The sequence below is a fragment of the Primulina tabacum genome, chromosome 3 (assembly GCF_025594145.1).
Source record: "Primulina tabacum isolate GXHZ01 chromosome 3, ASM2559414v2, whole genome shotgun sequence".
Taxonomy (NCBI): domain Eukaryota; kingdom Viridiplantae; phylum Streptophyta; class Magnoliopsida; order Lamiales; family Gesneriaceae; genus Primulina; species Primulina tabacum.
The window spans coordinates 12,064,693-12,085,484 of NC_134552.1; the positions used below are offsets into that span (position 1 = coordinate 12,064,693).

At 35.0% G+C, this 20,792-nt stretch overlaps 3 protein-coding genes across 15 annotated transcripts; 2 read left to right on the top strand and 1 right to left on the bottom strand.

The window, feature by feature from the left end:
• Positions 1-129: 129 nt before the first annotated feature.
• On the bottom strand, positions 130-6,310 carry LOC142540386 (GRF1-interacting factor 3-like). Of its 9 annotated transcripts, XM_075646503.1 has the most exons (5): positions 6,042-6,307; positions 5,623-5,713; positions 1,118-1,194; positions 822-915; positions 130-743 (listed from the first exon to the last, which is right to left on the bottom strand). In XM_075646503.1, the coding sequence occupies exons 2-5, from the start codon at positions 5,698-5,700 to the stop codon at positions 387-389; spliced, it is 606 nt and encodes a 201-aa protein (XP_075502618.1). In that variant the 5' UTR covers positions 5,701-5,713; positions 6,042-6,307; the 3' UTR covers positions 130-386. The 9 variants fall into 9 exon arrangements, with proteins under 9 accessions (XP_075502618.1, XP_075502615.1, XP_075502616.1 ...); XM_075646500.1 differs by having other exon boundaries at positions 130-915; positions 6,066-6,310; XM_075646501.1 differs by having other exon boundaries at positions 130-915; positions 5,623-5,716; positions 6,066-6,310.
• A 548-nt stretch (positions 6,311-6,858) lies between these two features.
• Positions 6,859-12,581, top strand: LOC142540390 (PRA1 family protein B3-like). 5 transcript variants are annotated; one of them, XM_075646514.1, is made up of 2 exons: positions 6,859-7,569; positions 11,794-12,581. In XM_075646514.1, exon 1 carries the CDS (start codon positions 6,925-6,927, stop codon positions 7,549-7,551), a length of 627 nt encoding a protein of 208 aa, XP_075502629.1. In that variant the 5' UTR covers positions 6,859-6,924; the 3' UTR covers positions 7,552-7,569; positions 11,794-12,581. The 5 variants fall into 5 exon arrangements, with proteins under 5 accessions (XP_075502629.1, XP_075502625.1, XP_075502626.1 ...); XM_075646510.1 differs by lacking the exon at positions 11,794-12,581 and adding an exon at positions 8,585-11,778; XM_075646511.1 differs by lacking the exon at positions 11,794-12,581 and adding an exon at positions 7,734-8,578.
• A 2,985-nt stretch (positions 12,582-15,566) lies between these two features.
• Positions 15,567-20,439, top strand: LOC142538427 (uncharacterized). Its single transcript, XM_075643747.1, has 4 exons — positions 15,567-15,637; positions 16,968-18,616; positions 18,896-19,399; positions 20,141-20,439. Exons 1-4 carry the CDS (start codon positions 15,567-15,569, stop codon positions 20,437-20,439), a joined length of 2,523 nt encoding a protein of 840 aa, XP_075499862.1.
• The last annotated feature ends 353 nt before the right edge of the window (positions 20,440-20,792 follow it).

Here is a 20,792-nt window from a genome sequence, read left to right on the forward strand (position 1 = left end):
GATCATTTGCATTTTGCAATGGATACGAGGAGATTCTTAAATCGAAAGTCAACATTAGAAAGAATAAATACTCCCCGTTTTAGTCCTCAAAAACATATGCATCACGGAAGAAAGAAGTCTCTCTCTACGAACACACAAAATTTGTGTAGATTTCTATGTAAAATGCATGACATCGAAGCCATGACACCAGCTCTTCTGCCTTTATTTACAACAGGGGTTAACTAGAACGAAACAAGCATCAAGTAAAACTAAAAACGCACCTGCCCTGTCCCGGAGAGAAAGAAGATAAGAAACTATCAAACTCTACAGTAATTTGGAACCAAACGTGCTAGTTTTACGGTAGAAAGCCTACTATCGATAACCAGACGCTACCACTTTTGAGCCTTTTATTTTGCTTTATCTCCATCTGCACTACCCTGGCCATCGGATTTAGGTGTGGCGCCGCTCTCAGGTTTTTCTTGCTTGTTTGCTGGATTTGAAGTGGGCAAAATGCTGTTGACCCCTCCAAGACTGATGTTGTGCATGGGACTCATTCCATTTGCCGCTCCAACAGGCCACATGGCCATTAGCCCTTGTGTGGATTGTGGGTGGAGTTGATGCCGTGGATCCTGCATGGGATGTGGAATGCTGAATGGTGCTCGTTGAGCAAATGCACCTGGTTGCTGAGACATGGCTAATGCCTGAGGATGAGACATGTATAGACCCCCTTGTTGCATTGCATTACGTGGAGTCATTTGCATGTGCTGATGTATGAATAAGAAAGCAGTTTGTAATGGTACAAGTAAAATCATATAAATTATCAAGGTTGCAACATTAGATACCGGAGGTGGCATTAATGGTGATGGTGTTGTCTGCGGTTGGGCATCAGCAATGGCAGCTAAATACATCAAATTCTTTTGAAGCTGCGCCTGGTATCTTATAGTCAAGATAATACAAGTCAAAAAAGCATCCAAGTTAAAAAAACGTATCCACGAAGGTACTATCTGTCTACTTGATGGGTAATAGAGTTGGTCACGGGACATATCAAAGACAGAAGCAAACGCAACAGCATAATTGATCACAGAAAGTGCACATGCACTCACACATGAAGCGATAATGACAAAGAGAAACCACTTACTGGGCACATTCAGCAAGTTTGCCAAGATTTTGATTGTCCAAAATTGCCAATATCAATTTCTTGTTCTCGTCAAGGTACTGCATTAATGGTTGGTAATAGTGTTGCATATCAGAAATAAAAATTTTGCACCCTAGAAATTGTTTTAAGTATGATGGAACATTCACAAGATTTTATCTGTAAATAAACGAGTTCTACTGAATAAACAAATGCAACACCAAGTAGCTGGATAGTAGCCAATAATGACTAATTCACATCAGAATGCCAGTAAAATAACACGAGTCACATCCACATGGCTCGCCCTAAAATCTTGCATCTTCTCCCGGTTGAGATTAGATCTTTCACAATAATGTTTTGTCCCCTCATTGATTAGCATACCAATTTTCTCATAGGTGAAGCTCAATTCCTCTCTTCATATGATATTTCGGACTTGTATATAAAGGTTAGGTCCTAGCTCAACCCTATTGTTTGGGTTGTTTTCATGGAAGAAAAAGAGTGAAATCTACCAAGAAATCTGATAAGCACGAATTATATAGCATTTTAGGGACTTTATTTTGTCGTATTCGTGCTTATCTGGCGTTTTTATTCCGAGTTTCGCGCTTATTTCGTGGTATTATTGCCTTTTGCAGGTTTGACCAAAAGATTATAAATAGCCAAAGAAAAGAAAGAAGAGTCAAACATCGCAATGTCATGTCAGAAACACCCGGAAAAATAGGAAAAGATCACAAGGAGAGCACCCGGACCCATACATGGACCCCGTATTAGGGCCCGTGTCCTAAAATCCCAGGATAAGGAAATTCACGAGCCATGCCGGACCTGGAGACGGATCCCTACACGGGGTCTGTGTCAAGCATCATTTGAGGAAGAATTAAATCGAACCTACACGGACCCCGTGTCGGGGTCCGTGTCCTATGTTTTCCGGAATGAAATTTTTATCGAACATACACGGACCCAACGCCGAAGGTATGCACGGGGTCCGTGTACATGATTTGGAGATCAGATTTCGCGAAGATTGGAAGAATAAAAGAGAAAAATAGAAGATTGGATCGGGACTTTGGGAGATCGGGACGTTTTTCAGCCGACTTGGAGAGAAAAAAGGGGAGAACTTTCACGCTTCCGAAGACAGTGACGGCTTGGGAGAAACGAGAGAAATTCGTGCACTTTACACGCAAGACCCGCGCACCATCGCTGAGATTTTCTCCATCCTTATTGTCTTATTTTCAGTCATGAATTCGAATATTAAATTTGATTTTAGTTTTGAATTTATGGAGTAATTTTCTCTTGTAATCGGGACCACGATAGGGACAAACGATTGATTTTGTTTATTCGTTGGATTGTTTGATTTATAAAATTATTCTATGTTATTGATTAATGTTTGTGTAATTTTCGTGCTTTTAATCTGGCCAATTATCTGCATGTTTGTTGTTCGATCTTGACTCGAAAGGGAATAGATTGAATTTAGCTTCAAAAATATTAATCAACACACGGTTAAACCGATTAGAAATAGTATTCGATTTCAGTGTGCGATTTTAGGCGACAGCTGTAATTCTATCGTCGATAAATGCGTTTTTGTTTAATTAAATTCAATTAGAAATAATTGGACTGTTAAATGAAAATAGGATTATAAATTCTAGAAATAGGTTTATAATTAAATTAGAGGATTGCATCGTGACTTCGAATAATCTGTAGTTAAATAATTCCAGTGCATGATAATAATCAGAGTTTGTTACCGTCGTGTGTTCCCGGTCATTTTATTCAAATTTGAAAATCCCCAAGTCCCAAGCTTTTCTGAAAATTTGATTTTAGTCATTAATTTAGCATAAATTAGTTTGATTTAATTAGTTTAAATAATCATCAAATCTCTTTTTATCGTTTGCCTAGATTAAATTAAATAATTTAAATCTTAGTACTTAAATAGTAGTCTCTGTGGGATCGATACTTGGACTTGTAGTCCAATTACTATAACTTGACCTAGTCCGCTTGCTAGAATTAATCCCAACCGAAATCATCGGTCAAGTTTTTGGCGCCGTTGCCGGGGACTATTTATTTAATATTAGGATAAATTATTTGTTTGAGACTAGGCTTTTATTCTTAGTTTTAAATTTTTCAATTTTTTTTCTTTATCATTTTAATTAATTTTGTTTCAGATTTTTATACTCTTTCGGAGCTTAGATTGTGCACTTAAATTTTTGATTTCAGGGGTTAGCTCGTGTTATATGAGCCGTGCTCAAGACGTCAGGAACCTGGTGCCACTTGATCTTGAGATTGAAAGCACTCTCCGCAGTATCCGCAGAGCTCGAAGGAATAACAACTTGACTCTGGAATTTGAATCTGAAGCAGAATCTGAAATAGACCGTAAACCAGAATTTGAAGACATGGCCGGAGAAGAGGATAATCGTACTTTAATGGAGCTTCATAGGCCAGCATTTGGAGGTTATGGCTCTAGTATTGTCCGCCCTACAATTTAGGCGAATACATTCGAACTTAAGCCCGCCATCATCCAAATGATTCAAATGCAAGTTAAATTCGGGGGATCACCATCTGAAGATCCCAATGCACATCTGGAGAACTTTTTGTCGATCTGTGATACGATTAAGTGCAATGGGTTGAGTACTGATGTCATTCGACTCAGATTATTTCCATTCTCCCTGCAAGGAGAAGCTATGGAGTGGCTTCGAGACCTTCCAGCTGGTTCTATTACTACATGGGATGGGCTAGTTGAGGTCTTCATGCACAGGTATTTTCCCCCAACTAAGATTACACAGTTGAGAAACGAAATCACATCATTTAGACAGAGAGATGGGGAATCATTGAATTCAGCATGGGCGATGTTTAAGAAGATGTTGAGGATGTGCCCGAGACATGGCTTTTCAATAGGCCAGCAGGTTGAGACATTCTATTATGGGGTGGATCCTTCTGTGAGATCTATGCTCGATGCGGCAGCAAACGGAAGCTTATACAGGAAAACGCCAACCGCAGCACTTGAAATCATCTCGAATATGGCAGAAAGCAATGTGGGTTGGCAAGATAACCGAAGGGAGAAGAAGGTCGGATTCCTTGAGATGGAATTGTTCACTTCGATGCTTTAGGATATGGTGGCCACTCTGAGAACATAATAATGGCTCTCAGGCAGCCATGAAGAAATTTCCAGAGAAAGGTTGATAATTGCACATGGAAGGGATGATTGCCGGTGAGACAATGGGAACACAAGATCCACCTTTCGATTTTGGTCTCATTTAAACAAATTTAAATAAATTCACGAGTTACCAAACATCATGGACCTTCACACACACTATAGAAGGAGATTTGTTGCTGAGGTAACTTTGTGGTCCCTCGGATGATTTTGGAAAGCAATTTCATAGTTCCCGTTTTTAGCAAAATTGTAAAAGATTTCATTTTTCCATGCAGTCCAGATGGCAAATGTTCGTGGGCAGTATTTTTAACATTATCTAACATTCTTGATTCTTAACATTTACAAATAACCAAGAGGCCATTAAACTCGTCTCGTTTTCATTTGATGAAAATGCTGGTTAAACTCTATCATATGAATTGATCACTTCATTCTTAGGGCCTCAAATAACACAAATGAATTAAAATTTCCACCGTTTTGTCAATAGTTCAATTGGAAATTTAAATGTACTCATTTAAAGCAAGGAAAACTTGCAAGAATACTAATCAAACCTTACTTAAAAGTAAGCTTTTGAGATACAAAAATAAGAGCTAAAGAAAATTTAAGTGTCATAGATTTCTCAACTCACCATATAAATAGATTGTCAATGTCAAGATGCTACAATACAAGGAGACCAACAATGACTTCGCTTTTGCAAGAGGCAAACTATCAGCAAGTTAAGGCTTCATGCTACTTAGAATGAATTTTTAGAAGCAATCAATTTTAGTATTCATAAATAATTTCATGCAACCTGCTCCCTGAGAAAAGTAGTCTCAAAATAAAGCATGTCATATTCCAAAGTTTCCTTGCTACAAAAATTCAAGCTAACCAAGTAAAAAAAACGGACCGACACATCTGACCTATTGAGGCACGATATCCAGAAGATCAAATAACATAAAATGGCATTATATCATATAATATCATTCAGAACGCAAGAAACTAATACAAAGCTGATATTCAAATCTTAAGAATGCCAAGAAACTGGTCGTGGGCGGGTGCATAATGAGGTACAAATGAATCAAGCCTTCTTGAACCTTTTCTGGATAGCTTGAATAGTATTCAATATATTTTGGAAGCATCGAAGTCCAGCCAAGCTCAAACATTATTCTATATAAATTAATTATCTGTAGCCCAAATTCAAGAATTTTCTTCAAAACAAATTTATAATTAAGGTAGAAACATACGAATCTATTTTGAATCAAAACTTTAAGTTGAACAGAGGTTTCGTTCAAAATTGTTTATTTTAAACCGAGCCTCGGCATAGCTTAAACTTCTCGAATATGCAAAAAGGAGTAAGATGCAGCTCGATTCTTTTGTTTGCATTAACAGTTTAGAATACCTTCTGGATTTGCTCGGTGGTGATGTTAGTGGAAGGAAATGACGGCGTGACTGGAAACATCTGACCTGGTTGCTGCATCTCAGCAGCTTTCCTGCTTAATCAAAATTTAAAACCACAACTCTTATTTATTCTGATAAAAATAAATAAAAACAAGCCAATACATGGGAGGAAACTAAAGCCAACCGCTACATTTAAGTTGGTAAAAATCAAGACATAACAAAAACGATTGAAAAACTTCTAAAATATATTCAAAATTAGCGTACAATTTATATCAAAACATGCCAAAAACGAATAAAACATGCCACGATCTTCCCAAAATAAAATTAAATCCACACAAACTAAATCCAAATCCCTAAATTAACCAACCGAGTTAAAATTTCAAACCCCTTAAATAATTCAAAACCCCGCCAGCAACTCACGTAATGCGCGAAAGTGTAAATTACCGGCACGCCAAGGAGAGACGAGCGAAGCACAGCAGGAATGGCAAGTTTTTCTTTGGTAGTGTAGCGACGTTTAGGGATGAAGAGAGTGGAAGGGTTGGTGAAATAATATCTGTGTGTGGTGGATGTAGCTATGCCAGTGGCTGAGGACGGCGGTGGGAGCAGTGAAGCGGCGGAGTAGAAAAATCGTGCAGTAAATTCAAAGAAAACAATTTTTTCATTCTATTACATTAATTAACATCTTGACTCGGTGTCCTTTTTAGGACTTGGACATATCGCCGACCAACTTGGGCTATAAATTTTTGTTATTAGCCCCCGGTGTTCACGTGGAAACTGTTATTTAAAAAATAATTTTGTTATATTTTTAAACAATTGATACAAATATAATTTAATTTAAAAATATAATAAAAATAAGATTGAAAGATTATTTTTTTTAAGAAAATTTTAAAAAAATCAACATTAGATATATATATAGTAAAAAGTTGTGTGAGACGGTCTCACGTGTCGTATTTTGTGAGATGAATATTTTATTTGAGTCATTCATGAAAAAATATTATTTTTTATGCTAAGAGTATTACTTTTTATTGTGAATATATGTATGATTAACCCGTCTCACAGATAAGAATTCGTGAGACCGTCTCACAAGGGAACTAATATATATATATATATATATATATATATATATATATATTACCATGGCACAAATAAAAATATTAGACATCAATAGAAAATATATAAATAAAATAAAGTAATTGTTTCAATGAACGATCGCTATAAATATACAAATATTTTCTCAGATTCGATTAATTATTTTTCTACCCGTTTTCTGGTTTCGACTCTCCCCAAATAGGAACGTTAGAAAATGGCCGCTCCGCCTCCGCTCCCGATCTCGTCGGGTTCACAACCACCTATCGCTACCACCGCCTTCCGCTCATTTATCTACAGGCTGTCGGCTTCCGTCCGTCACGCACTATCCCAGCGCCGTCCATGGTTGGAACTCCTGGACCGCTCTTCCTTCTCACGCCCCGATTCCCTTTCCGACGCCGCCTCTCGCATTCGCAGGAACTACTCATACTTCCGCATCAATTATCTCTCCCTCCTCGCTCTCTCCCTCGCATTCTCTCTCATCTCCCATCCTTTCTCCCTCCTTGTCCTCCTATCCCTTCTCGCCGCCTGGCTTTTCCTCTACACCTTCCGATCTTCGGATCATCCGCTAGTAATCGCGGGTCGCGCGTTCTCGGATCGAGAGATATTGGGGATCCTCGTTGTGTCTACGATTATTGTGGTGTTCCTCACTAGCGTTGGATCGCTGCTGATTTCCGCTTTGCTTGTCGGCCTAGCTGTTGTTTGCGCGCACGGTGCGTTTCGAATGCCAGAGGATTTGTTTTTGGATGATCAGGAACCACTTCAGACAGGTTTCCTTTCGTTTATTGGCGGTGCCACCAATGCTGCTGCGGCAGTGGCTCCCACTGTTGCCTCCCACGTGTAATTTCAATCAGGTTTGGAGGTACGAAATTAGTCAAGTTTCATATTCAATGATTACTCTAGCGTTTATTTCACTTGGATCCTATTGTACCGCATTAGATTCAAAACCTGTATTACAGGTTAACTCGAATCCTTTGATTCACATAGTGCTACAACCGCCTATTCCTGAATGACAATTGTTTTTAGATGTTTGCGCAGAATAACACCTGTTATCGCCTTCCAGCAACCAACACCTGTTATCGCCTTCCTGTAACCAACACGTTTATCATAAACAGTAAAATTAAAAGGTTGCCACCACCCACCTTTTGTCTCGAACTATCATAATAGGATTCTGTGCAGCGTGCATTGGCTCACATTTGGGTGGAAAAGGTTGGATTTTCACATTTTTGTATCATTGTTTTTGCAAGAACAAATGATTGTGATGTAATCAAATTTGTTTGCTGGCGAAATTGGAAGTAAAAGTTAATACAAAAAGACTAGAGAGGTGAGCTGTATCGCACCAGGTAATACAAAATGTTCTGGGTTGAAGAAGATTCTGATTTGGACTAAAACGAACCTGGGCTCCTTTTGACTTCACTTCACTATATAAACTGGTCTAAACTTTATCCTTTTATATGATGTGTGTGCTGAATGTTGGGATTTTCACAAAATATTTTTTATATCAATGAAAATGACTTGCGAAGTTAAGATCTCAATATATTAGAATTATAGCATGTGGAGAGAATTTTTGAAATTATTCGATTTCATGCTCTTGTTGGATTGTATGGACTAATGTTTCAAGGCAAACTACTTGGGAATTTCTCATCATTTTATATCAGGTAGTGTAATAGCGGATTTTTCGTTGAGCTAGACTATGTATGTGGACTTTATATTTTTTTTCTTGTCACAGCCAAATTATAGTCTCTTTCAGTTCAGTTTGAGTATATGTTCATTACTTGTGGAAAAAATATTTTAGCCATTTAATACTGTAACGTGTATTTGAGCTATTTTTCAGTTTGTATAGTATATCAATTTTTAATGAAATTTCATGTTTTTAGGTATGGAAGCTATATGCATAAACAGATATTGTATTGAGAAAATTAATTTTGAGCTATTTTGATATTATGGTATCTGTGGCAATAAATTCTGATATGCGTATTGGAAACTGTGATGTTGCAAAGTAATTGATTCTTAGTAATTCTTGAAGCCTAATTCATATGCTACTGGCCAAGAGGTACTGAAAAATGTGATGAATTAAGAAAATTGTTCCACACAATAGTCTAGTGGTCAGATGCATGGTTGGAAAGTGATATATTGCGAATTGATTCATTCATTTTAGTTCATAGGCTACTGGCCAAGAGAAGCAAGAAAATTATGGCTCCTCGTTGGCAATTATGAATTAAAAGTTTCTTCAGAAGCGAGATTCATTTTAGTTCGTAGGCTACTGGCCAAGAGAAGCAAGAAAATTATGGCTTCTCATTAAATTATGAATTAAAAGTTTCTTCGGAAGTGACAGACAAGAAAATAGATCCTAGTAGATTAAAAAGGCTACTTGCCACAAGATACCGAAAAATGTGATAACGTAAGAAAATGGTTCCTCACAATAAGCTACTGATCACCCACTGTGATTAGAGTAGCAAGATTGTTGACCTTTCAAATCCAATTTTCGATTTATTGTGGAAAGAGGCATTATAAGTTGCACTAATATGCTGGATATACAGCATTAGTGATGGTGATTAAAAAGAGTTTATCACCATGAATGATTGAAATGTTGTGCCACAATTTACTCATTATGATAATGCAAAATAGGGTTTTATCCCTATACTATGTGTTAAAAAATAAACCTGGAGAATTGTTGGTTAAAAAAATAATGAAGGAAATGATATTCGTGGACTTAAGATCTCATTACATTAGAGTTAAAGCTCGTGGAGAGAATTTTTAAAATTACTGGACTTGATATTCCTGTTGTATCGTTTGGGTAAATGTTTCGATATTATCATTATATTTTAACAAGTGTAATTGTGGATTTCTTGTTGAGCAAGGGTGTGTATGGACTATAAAAAAAATTGCTTGTGTAGCTAAATTAGTTTCTTTCGATTCAGTTCAACTATATCTTCATTATTCGTGAAAAAATATATATAGCTATTTAATTGAATCATTTTCCTACATGTAACATGTATTTAAGTTATTGTACAACTTGTATAGTATGTCAAATTTTGATGACATATTCATATTTTGAGATATGAAAGCTATGTACATAAAAGGATATTGGACTCTAAAAAATAATTTTGGAATATTTTGATATTCTAGTGTTTAATAGCAAAATATTTTGAGATACATGGTTGGAAAACGTCCTGTTGCAAATTAATTAAATCTAATAGTTCATAGGCTACTTAGACCAAAAAGAAGAAAACTATGCTTGAAGGTGTAGAACAATGCTTAACTGCAGTGAACAAGGTTGAGTTTTACTCTTTTAATAAGTCCTTAGCTTGACGTCCAGTGGTGTGTTTAACCGTAGTGCTAGAAATGACTCAAGGTCAAAATGTGCTCAATCGCTTAGAACAATTCCGTATTGAGAGTGAAATGTGGGAGCTAAGTCATCTTATTCACATCAGGAAGTTAGGTTCATAGAAATCTAACTTCACCGAACTTCCGTGAGTTATATTTATTCACACTACGTGTTGGTTCATAGCCCAAAAGCAACGATCAGTTGTGCATTTCATTCCTCGATATCATATCAGTTCCAATCTTCCTTATCAAAACTTTATTTGAAATATGTGGTGGATTGTTGGGAAATTTTACAAAATATTTTATATTTTATAGGTAGTCACTCTCAAATTTCTAAAATTAAAATACCCACTTTTATCTATATCTTAACATTTATATTTTTTATTCCAGAAATTACTAATTTTGATCAATTTTCTTAAATAATGTGATTAATTCCCTTTGTAATGTCTTTAAATATGATTAATTTTATAGGTAACTGTTTCTCCTTTTAATCCCTTTAAATTTTAATTTAAATACTCGCAAATGATCCTGTTTAGTGGCATGGCTGTTGAGCTCCTTGCATTTTTGTGTATACATTGGCTGTACTTTCTAAAGGAAAAAAACACACGGGGGATACTGCCCAATTTGGCAGTAATATTCTTCTGTTTTACCCATATCAAAGTGCTATCACCTTGCAAAATCAATAAGCACTATTCGGCGGCCACAATTCAAGATTTCTGTTTTTGACTTTTCTTTGTGTCCATGATAATAAAAATCTTAATTTTCTTACATCTCTTCAACTTCTGTGACATAATATGGGAGGTGTTCGTTAGATAGAAGCCTTGCTCCGAACCATGTAACTTGTGAGAAGAAGAGATTGTTGTACTTTGGAGAGTATTTGGCTGTTACATTTGTTGAATCGAGGTATTACCTTTGAAGAGTCGAAAATATTCTTTAGGACGGTGTTTCGGCATGCCTCGATCTAAATATTTTTCTCCTTTAATTGATTTTCGCCTTTATCCATCGACCGATTTTTCCAACACCATAAACATATGAGACATTTTAAATTCTTGATTGCCCTAAATCTAACCAGAGGTTCATAGCACAAGCTGAGATACACCGTTAAATCAGCAGATCTAAATTTTTTACGTTTTAACGAAAAGGCATGCATGATAGTATATTAGTATCATTACTGATTGAATGCAATCCTGACTGAAAGACATACATTTGTGTTCATCATCCATAGGTAATGAATTGATGTGGTATTCCATGTTCAGTAAGAGGTAGGATTTCTTGGTGAGACTAGAAACAGGCCTTGGGCAAGAAAAATTAAAGGTCAATTTCATGTAAATACTCATCAGGTGGTTGATGAACTTGTTACTTCGTGTCATGTTTTTCTAACCAGTGGTTCTTTGCTCTGTTATTGGGACATTGTGAAGTGATTTTATTTGTCATGGTTTTGACATGAATATATGGATCTGGGGCTGTCTGTAGTAAGGTTCGATGAATGCAGTTTATGGCCCCAGGTTATGAGATTGCTATATTTTGTTGTATTTCTTGAAGGATAGTTGTTGAGCATGTTGGCAATGATTTCTTGGCTGTAGTTCTCTATATTTTCATATGGATGTAAGACTATGCAGCTGATTTTTTTGGGAATTTACTGTTTACGAAGTAAGAGATACTTTAGTTTGTACTATAAACTTGTATGTCTTGTTGAACTACTGAGTTTATATCTATTATACGAAGATACATATTTCAATTTCAACATTATTATTCGAAGGGATGGGGCGAGTGGAATCGAGCATCCAACCTCTCTCTGGCGAAGAGAGAGGATGGGGTATTTCTGACCTGAAAATTTTGGTTCCTCGATCATTTTTCTGGTGTTAAATTGTGTGGCACGACAATTGGATTCTGTTCTTGTTCAAGAAATTTGTGCTGCACAGTTATCTTGAGCTGTAATTTTTGATAGAATAGTGAAGGTTAGGAATTTTTGGGTTGTGGCGTGAAGAACAGTTGTTACTAGCTGGTATAGCGACCTATGTAACAAAAGTATGCAAGTTGAGCTTGGTGTATTGTACAATTTAAACTTTGAATTGTACGAGCACTGCTAGTTTTATCTTTTTTTTTACAACAATAAGCATCAGTCCTGTATGAATCGATTGCTCTCCCATAGTTGGAACGAAGAGAGATTTCAAAAATCCAGAGGTTCGTATGAGGAATTTTGAGATTAGAGAGTTACTGTTGCATAGTTAAGTATTTTGACTCTTGCTTCCAGAACACCACCGGATCCAGAAATTCGCAAAATCTTCATAAATTCCCTTCCAGCGTCTATCTTTGGATAACTTATTTCTCACCATTATTACCAACATCTCTATTATTTGCCCAGCTGTTTGTTGGGATAACTGGTTCTATATGCTAATAAGTCTAATAATGGAGAATAAGTAAATCTTCTTATTGTCTGTCTGCAAAATTTCTGCCACTGTGCATATTGAACAACAATCTACATTCCAAGAATTCATTTGCTGGTGGTTGGCGTGGACCTGTGGACTAGGGCTAATAATCTTATTGAATGTACAGCTCTCATCTTTTACACTGGAACTTGAGTTGAATTTTTTTAAAATTACCTGGACTACAATAAATAAATTATTTTAGGTCGAGTTTGGCTTATTGTTTGGTTTCTAGTTTAATTTGTTGGTTCATCATGTGTAAAAACATTTTTTTATTTTAAATATACCTATAAATTATTTGACAAATATATCAAAGGTAGCAAACAAAATAATTTGGCTTGGTAAATATCTTTAAGCATCTTGGGCCTGGATTCATGTTTAATAATTTTGAATATTAATCAAATAATATTTGAACCGACTCGAAGAACTCAGTGAGTTGATTTGATGCACTTGCACATGGTTGTGAATGAGCCATCAACATTTCATTCGAGGTATATCAAGTTTAAATTTCCGTTCTCAACATTAGGAAATAAAGGACTCAATCATTCTACATAACATATATTTTTGTCAATTTTTTAATGATTTATTGCTAAACTAATCTTATGTTCATGTAAATTATATATATATATATATATATATATTTCCTGAAATTGTTCTGAGATCAAATTGGGAGTGTAATAAATTGTATTTTGAAAATAATAATTTTTTTATAAAATGTAAAATTTGCAGGACCACACTGCGCATATTGTTTTAACTAAATGAGAAATATAGAAACAATAAATATTGAGGGTGACACGAAGTTGAATCTGTTTCACTACCAACCGGCGAGTTGAAGGTCATCAATGACCATGTTAAATAGGTGTGAGTTAGCTATGTGTCCCAACCACAACCTCCATGTGGTGTATCATCATCACTCAAATATATCTTATTGTACTTATAATTATATTAAATTAAGGTTTCACTTGGATCGAAGAATTTGATTTGGCTCGAGACATTGATTTTGAGAGGTATTTTATGGATGAATTTCAAATTACAATCATATTAAGTGTATTTAAAAGATATCACAACTATTATTGAATTTGCACAACTTGATATGAAGTGAATTGAAATTAAATCCAATTTTTTTTTTCCATCCAAGAAAGTCAAAAAAATTCATCTTAAACTCATCAATTCAAACACAAACTAAACGACTTCATTGCACTCAGAATTGTGCATAATAGTATTTTTACTTTTATAAAAAATATAAGTGGAGGGAGCATATATATGTATACAACGAATAAAACAAAAAATCAAACTAGCATATGAACGGAACATTTTGGATTGTAAAAGTTCTTAGAAAGTGTGATATATATTCGCTCTGAACAATTACAGGCTCGTAGTAAATGACACATTCCTCTGGTTCAAACCGATAAAGTTTTCCCATACCTAAAATCGGAGAAGATAAAAGTTCTATAAAACGACGAACAATAGTTAACAAATGGTAAAAATTTCTGTCTCTCTTCCGTATATTTTCCATCGAAATGGCCTGAAATATACTCGATGGGTTTCACGACTTCACACGTTCTACGTCTCACGTCTGTGGCTCGTTTTATCTTTCAATATAATTGATTTTTGAATTTAATAAAAAAATTCAGGGGGAGAAGATTGCATTTTCCTACCCAAAAAAAAAAAAAAACATCTATATCATATTTAAATGAAAGCTACTTTTAATACTTATTTTTATCGAAAATTTTGATTTGAGTGATGCTACAATTTTTACACACGAAAAAATTCAATTTATCAAAATCTCATGATATATTGAATACAAAATATCACTTTACGTAAATATCACTATATAATATATTGATCCTACATTTAACATTATCTTTTTAATTTTATAAACTTTATACGAATTTACCTATCACACTATATATTGCACGATCTATTGTTACATGTGCGCTACAAATATTAAGCATCACACGCCACAAACTTCGGGTTGGTCCAAATTCATAGTCGAAATAGAGGCATTCACAGCAATTCAGGCTATATACCACCGGGTTCCTTTCTCCCTGGAAGAGCCAATTGCAACGCATATATGGAGTCTCTGTTCCAACGTGCCAGTGGCTAAAATACAACACTATCTCAAGAATCGCAAATCAAGTTAGCTCATGATCTGGCAAAACGAGTCTCACAATTTATTAGAAGAAATTTGTTTTTTCCCCACGTGATTCCAATTTTTATTAGTAGAGGATTTGTTGAATTGTTATTACGATAATGGTTTTATGTTTAAAACATAAAGTACTACAAAATTCCTTGTTAAAGTATTCTTAGTAGTTTTCTTTAATTTGCTTTATGAAATACAAACATTAATCATATGTTTGGAAGCATGAATTTGGAGGGATTTGGATTTGTAAATCTTGGTTTTAACCGTTTGGTTAGTTGGATTTTAAGAGAATTTTTAGTGGATTTCATTGTGTATAAACAAATCTTATCAAAACTGGTTAGATTTGATGTGACTTGAATTTGAATAAAACTAAAAAATATCCACAACAAAAATTTTTAGTTATTATCCTTCTACCATCTTTATATGTAATGGTTGAATTAAATGACAAATTTTTTTTATTTTCGCATATTTTTTCAATAATAATTTATTTTCTATTTATAAAATTAGGATGTGGTTGAATATTTAATTTTGAAATAATTTATTTCATATAATCTAAATTTGAATATTTAGATGTTATGTTTCATTATTTTATTTTAATAATTCATTTTGTGTTCGTTAAGATTAATTAATTAATTATATAAGAGTTTATGTAGTTTGTACAGCACAAATATATAATGGAAATGATATAAAAAAATACGATAAAATTACTTTTAATTTTTCAGTTTTTTAATAGTGTTAATAATTTGTTTTAAATCTTGATTTTTGTAAAAATAATTAAGATTATTTTCGTAAAATTTAAAATTTCAAATTTTAATCTTATTTTTTCCAAACAAGAAATAAATTTTAAATAGAATTTTTAAATTTCAAGCTAAACATAAAATCTAATTCCAAATCCAATTATACTTTCAAATCTAAAAATCCAAATTGTTAAAGCATCCAAACAAACAAACAGAACCTAAGAAAATGGCAACCGGAGAATGGGTAACAGAACCTGAAATGACCAAACTAGACTCCAAAAATAGGACAAATCAAGGGTATTATTGTCATATAATATGAAATGACAAGTGGTGTGTAGTAATTTGGTGGGTCCACATAAATCTATCTGTGCGCCATCATCATGAAATGAATTTAGCCGTAGAAGACAAGTAGAGTGGAGGGGAGCCTCTAAATATAATTAAAAAGGTCCAAATACATCCTTGCAAAATTAATTTTAATTAAAGTTGAAAACTAGCATATGATTTTAATTAATTTAAATTTAAAAATTTATGAACACTTTTTGTAAATATATAATTTAAAAAGTGAGTGTACCTATGCATAATATGATTTTTCTATACACATGATGAATTTTTTTTTTTTGTGCTTTTAATAATTCATTCGATACATGGTTTATAATAAAATAAAAAGTTAATTGTTTTTTTAAAATCAGATTAAATTATAATTTTCATTCAATACATGGTTTCATTCTTTCTGAAAGGAATTTTATTTCTTGATATATTTTTTTTTTATCTTTAATATTTTGTCCTTTCTAGACATGAGAATAATCTCGAAATTGATGATATGATCTCGTATAAATTCACTATGTGATATAAGACTATATTTGATATGACTTATAATATTTTTAAGATATGATATCATAATATCTTTAAGATATGATATCACAATATCTTTAAAATATGATCCTTGTTTTAAAAAGAGTTTGTTTCCTAATGAAATTGCGTTTCTATGTTAAATAGGACTCAAAGGAGAAGAAACGAAAGCGAGGGACTGATATAGAGCATAAAACTTTCGGAGAGACAGAGATGCATTTGCACGAAGAAAATATTTTCTGATTGAAGCAATCTCGCGTCGTTGACAAAGTGTTGCTGTGAAGTGCTGACAACATCTGAAGACAACACCTAATCACTGTTTTGATTAGTGCGCTGATTTTTGAAGACTTTTTCACTTCTCAGTTGATGCATCCTATGTATTTTGGTTATACGGTTTGTTAGAGGTTAGGATGCAATTTGTTACTCGCCTTAATAAGGGAGTTGTTTTATTCTTTCACTAGTATTGGTTTTTGTAAACTTACAAGTTTTTCTAATGAATTATTTTGCCATGAGGCACCGCACAAGTATTTTATACTTGTGCATAATTTATCTCTCGTATCTCGTATTGTTATCATTCAAGTTACGTGTTAGTGTGTCAAACTATAATTTCCGCTGCATGTTGTCGTGGGTGTTACAACACCTACGCACAACACCTACATTCTGATACACACAACACTCACCCTCGTCACATTCACTCTGTGGAAACGGAACTTTCAATTGGTATCAGAGCATCCACTTGACGCTACTAAGTGAGATCCTGTTTTGTTTTGTTTTCCAGGTGGAAAAGGATCATGGAAGCATCAACAAACACTGTTTTTAGACCTCTCGTATTGGATGGATCAAACTATGCATTATGGAAAGTAAAGATGAGGGTTTTTATTAAATCAATTGAAGAAAGAGCTTGGCAGCGTGTACTTGATGGTTGGAGTCCACCAAAGATTGAGGATGCTGATGGAGACACTCGGCTCAAACCTGAAAGTACATGGACAATCGATGAAGTGCAAACGTCAAATTTTAATTCCAAGGCTCTCAATGCTATATTTTCGTCTGTTGACACAAGGATGTTTAATTTAATCACCAATTGTGTCTGTGCCAAAGAAGCTTGGGATATACTTCAGAAACATTGTGAAGGATCCGAGAGTGTGCGTAAAACTAGGCTAAGGATGGTGGCATCAAAATTTGAAAGCCTGAGAATGGAGGACAAGGAGTCTATTCTTGAGTATGATAGCCGGTCGAGACAACTTTCTAATGAAGCTCACAGTCTTGGAGATCCCATGTCCAATGAAAGATTGGTGAACAAAGTTTTAATATCTCTACCTGAGAAATTTAATGTCAAAGTTTGTGCAATTGAAGAATCTAAAGACACTTCAACAATCAACCTGGATGAATTAATGAGTTGCCTCATAACTTTTGAGATGAATCTTGATTTACAAAAGAAGGATAAAGGGAAGACAATAGCCCTTGAAGTTTCAACTGACTCTTATGATGAAATCCTTCAAATATCTAAAGAAGTGAATGAATCTGATTTAGGTGAAGATTCTATCTCTCTAATTACTAAGAAATTCGGTGATTACTTGAAGAAAATGAGAGAGAAGACGAAAATTGGACAAAAATCTGTGTTGCCCAATATCACCACTTCTGCAAAAGCTCAAAAGTTTACTCCTATGAAAGGACAATTTCGACCAAAAACTGAATTGCAAATCCAATCAAATGTCAGAAATTTGGACTCAGTACAATGCAGAGAATGTTCTGGATTTGGACACTATGCCAATGAGTGTGCCAATCGACTTCGGAGAAACAAAGGCATGACTGTCACTTTGAGTGATGAAGAGTCTGATGATGATCAAGGATCAAATGAATCTGAAAATCACACATCGTTGTCTGCTGTGATCAAGGAGAAGCGTTCAATGCAAATCAATCCTTTAGGTGTTGCCACAGGTGTTGCAATACCCGGTCGCAACATATCTTCAAATTCAGTGTGTCTTAATTCTACAACCCTTGGTGAATCAAGTCAGTCTGAAAACCAAGAAGTAGATGATGATGAAGTCACTCTGGAAAGTGTGCAGACAATGTATGAAGAATTGTATGAAGACTGGATCAAAAGAAATAAAGTGAATGCAATTCTCTCCAAAGAGAACACTGAGCTGAAATCACAAGTATCACGACTTGAAGTAATCTTGAGCAAGAAAGATCTGGAATTATGCAAAGTCAAGGAAGAGCTTGGAGAAGCAACTCAAATTCTTGCGAAGCTTAATTCAAGTTCATCCAAACTTGATTCACTCTTGATGATTGGAAAGAATGACAAAGCTGGACTTGGTTATACGAATCACCAGTTTGAAATAGGAGAGTCTTCCAACACTGAAAGAAAACCAACTGTCTTTGTCAAAGGAAGTGCTGAAATCTCGAATGCTACATACACTGAAAAAGGTGTTTCATCAAAGAGGCAAATATCTACAAAGAAGTCCAAGTCCAGAAAACGCCACTTTATCTGCCACTATTGCTTTAGACATGGTCATATCAAAACCTAGTGTTTTAAACTGAGAGATGACTACAAAAGATGGAAATCTGAACAGGTGTTGCCATAGGTGTTATACAACACCCGGCGTAACACTGCCAATAGGAAACCATCGGTAAAAAAGGTTTGGGTGCCAAAGGCTAATATTCAATGTTCTGTTATTTATACTTCGTTAAAAACTAACATTGCAGGAATATGGTACTTTGACAGTGGCTGTTCACGCCACATGACAGGTTCTAAAGACTATTTGACTGATTATGTTGAACTAAGGAATGGTCATGTGACGTATGGTGGAAGTGCTAAAGGAAGAATAGCTGGCAAAGGGACCTTGAATGTTGATGGACTACCTAGTCTACACAATGTGCTTTATGTCGAAGGACTTAACTCAAACTTAATAAGCATAAGTCAACTTTGTGATGATGGTTTATATGTTAAGTTTGACAAAGACAATTGTGAAGTTTTTGATAATACTGATACATGTATTTTGACAGGTACAAGGTCGGCTGACAATTGTTATCAACTTGGAGAGGACCCTGTGTGCAATCATTCAAAAGTGAGTGAACTAAACTTGTGGCATAAAAAATTGGGTCATGCAAACTTCAAGACATTAAAGAACCTTGGTAAGTACGATGCTGTGAGAGGTATGCCTAATTTATCCTCTGGAATTCCTTATGTTTGTGGTGCATGTCAAAAGGGTAAGCAAACACGTGTTCCCCATCAAGTGTTGCAACACTTTGGGACAACACGGTGTCTTGAACTCTTGCACATGGATCTTATGGGTCCAATGGAAGTGGAAAGCCTTGGAGGTAAGAAGTATTCATGTGTTTGTGTGGATGATTTCTCTCGCTTTACATGAGTAAGTTTTCTTAGAGAAAAATCCGACACATTTGCTGTTTTTAAGAAATTACATGCTAAGATTACTAATCTACATGATTTGAGGGTTGGTAAGATAAGGACCGACCATGGTAAAGAATTTGAAAACTCACACTTTATATCATTCTGTGAAAAGAGAGGGATAACTCATGAATTTTCGGCCCCTAAGACTCCTCAACAAAATGGCATAGCCGAAAGGAAGAATAGGACACTGCAAGAAATGGCTAGGGTCATGTTGAGTTCAAAGAATATTTCAAAACGATTTTGGGCCGAGGCCTTAAACACAGCATGTCATATTTCAAATCGTGTGTACTTAAGGAGTGGTTCTACTATGACATCCTATGAAATCATCATGGGAAAGAGGCCAAACCTGAAGTACTTTCATGTTTTTGGGTGTGTATGTTATGTTTTGAATGACCGAGACCATCTTGCAAAGTTTGACTTTAAAAGTGACAAGTGTTTATTTCTTGGTTATTCATCCAATAGTCGTGCATATCGCGTGTATAATCTCAGAACAAGAACGACTATGGAATCTATTAACGTTGTTTTTGACGATCTTGCAGATCTAACGGGAAAAACAATCGAGGATGATATTGATGGGCTACTGAACATAAGTGAGACACTGCCTAACACAGATGTTGCACCCGGTGTTGTAACACCTGAGACAATACCTGCACTGGCAGAATCAAATGATGAACCAGGAGAGTATACTGAAAATGATGATGTTGTAACCAATGAAGGGATTGATATTCCCAGTAAGATTCAGAAAAATCATCCATCATCTCAGATCATTGGAGAAGCATTTGGAGGAATGCAAACTAGAAGAAAGGAGAAGACGCGACTCAAACTCAAGGGACTGTGAATTGAAAGGATCAAATGATACCATCTATCTGATACTTTTGCTTGATTTCTTTTTAATGTTCTGCTTTGTTAACTTCTGCTTCCCTAATATGTTTCTGTTTTAATGAACTGTTAATGATTTTTGCAGGTGTTGTCTCAGGTGTTGCCAACACAACGAACAACACCCATACTAACTTGATTTTATTCAGTGGGAGAAAAATTCTCATATTAAGGGGGAGTTAACTGGAGTTCAACTGAGAAATTGAGTTTGATTTGATTTTGTCCAGAAAGGCAAAAAGGGGGAGATTGAAGGGAAATATTTATTCCTAATTTTAATTGATATATCTTATTGATTTATTTCCCTAATATTATCTA

Coding starts and splice junctions, on each gene's coding strand:
- LOC142540386 (XM_075646500.1), bottom strand. CDS start 5,700: ATGCAGCAACCAGGTCAGATGTTTCCAGTCACGCCGTCATTTCCTTCC. Junction 1,195..5,622: donor CCACCGAGCAAATCCAGAAG/GTATTCTAAACT, acceptor CCATTAATGCAG/TACCTTGACGAGAACAAGAA. Junction 916..1,117: donor AAACTTGCTGAATGTGCCCA/GTAAGTGGTTTC, acceptor CTTGACTATAAG/ATACCAGGCGCAGCTTCAAA.
- LOC142540390 (XM_075646514.1), top strand. CDS start 6,925: ATGGCCGCTCCGCCTCCGCTCCCGATCTCGTCGGGTTCACAACCACCT.
- LOC142538427 (XM_075643747.1), top strand. CDS start 15,567: ATGGCAACCGGAGAATGGGTAACAGAACCTGAAATGACCAAACTAGAC. Junction 18,617..18,895: donor TGCTACATACACTGAAAAAG/GTGTTTCATCAA, acceptor CTAACATTGCAG/GAATATGGTACTTTGACAGT. Junction 19,400..20,140: donor TTGTGGTGCATGTCAAAAGG/GTAAGCAAACAC, acceptor ACGATCTTGCAG/ATCTAACGGGAAAAACAATC.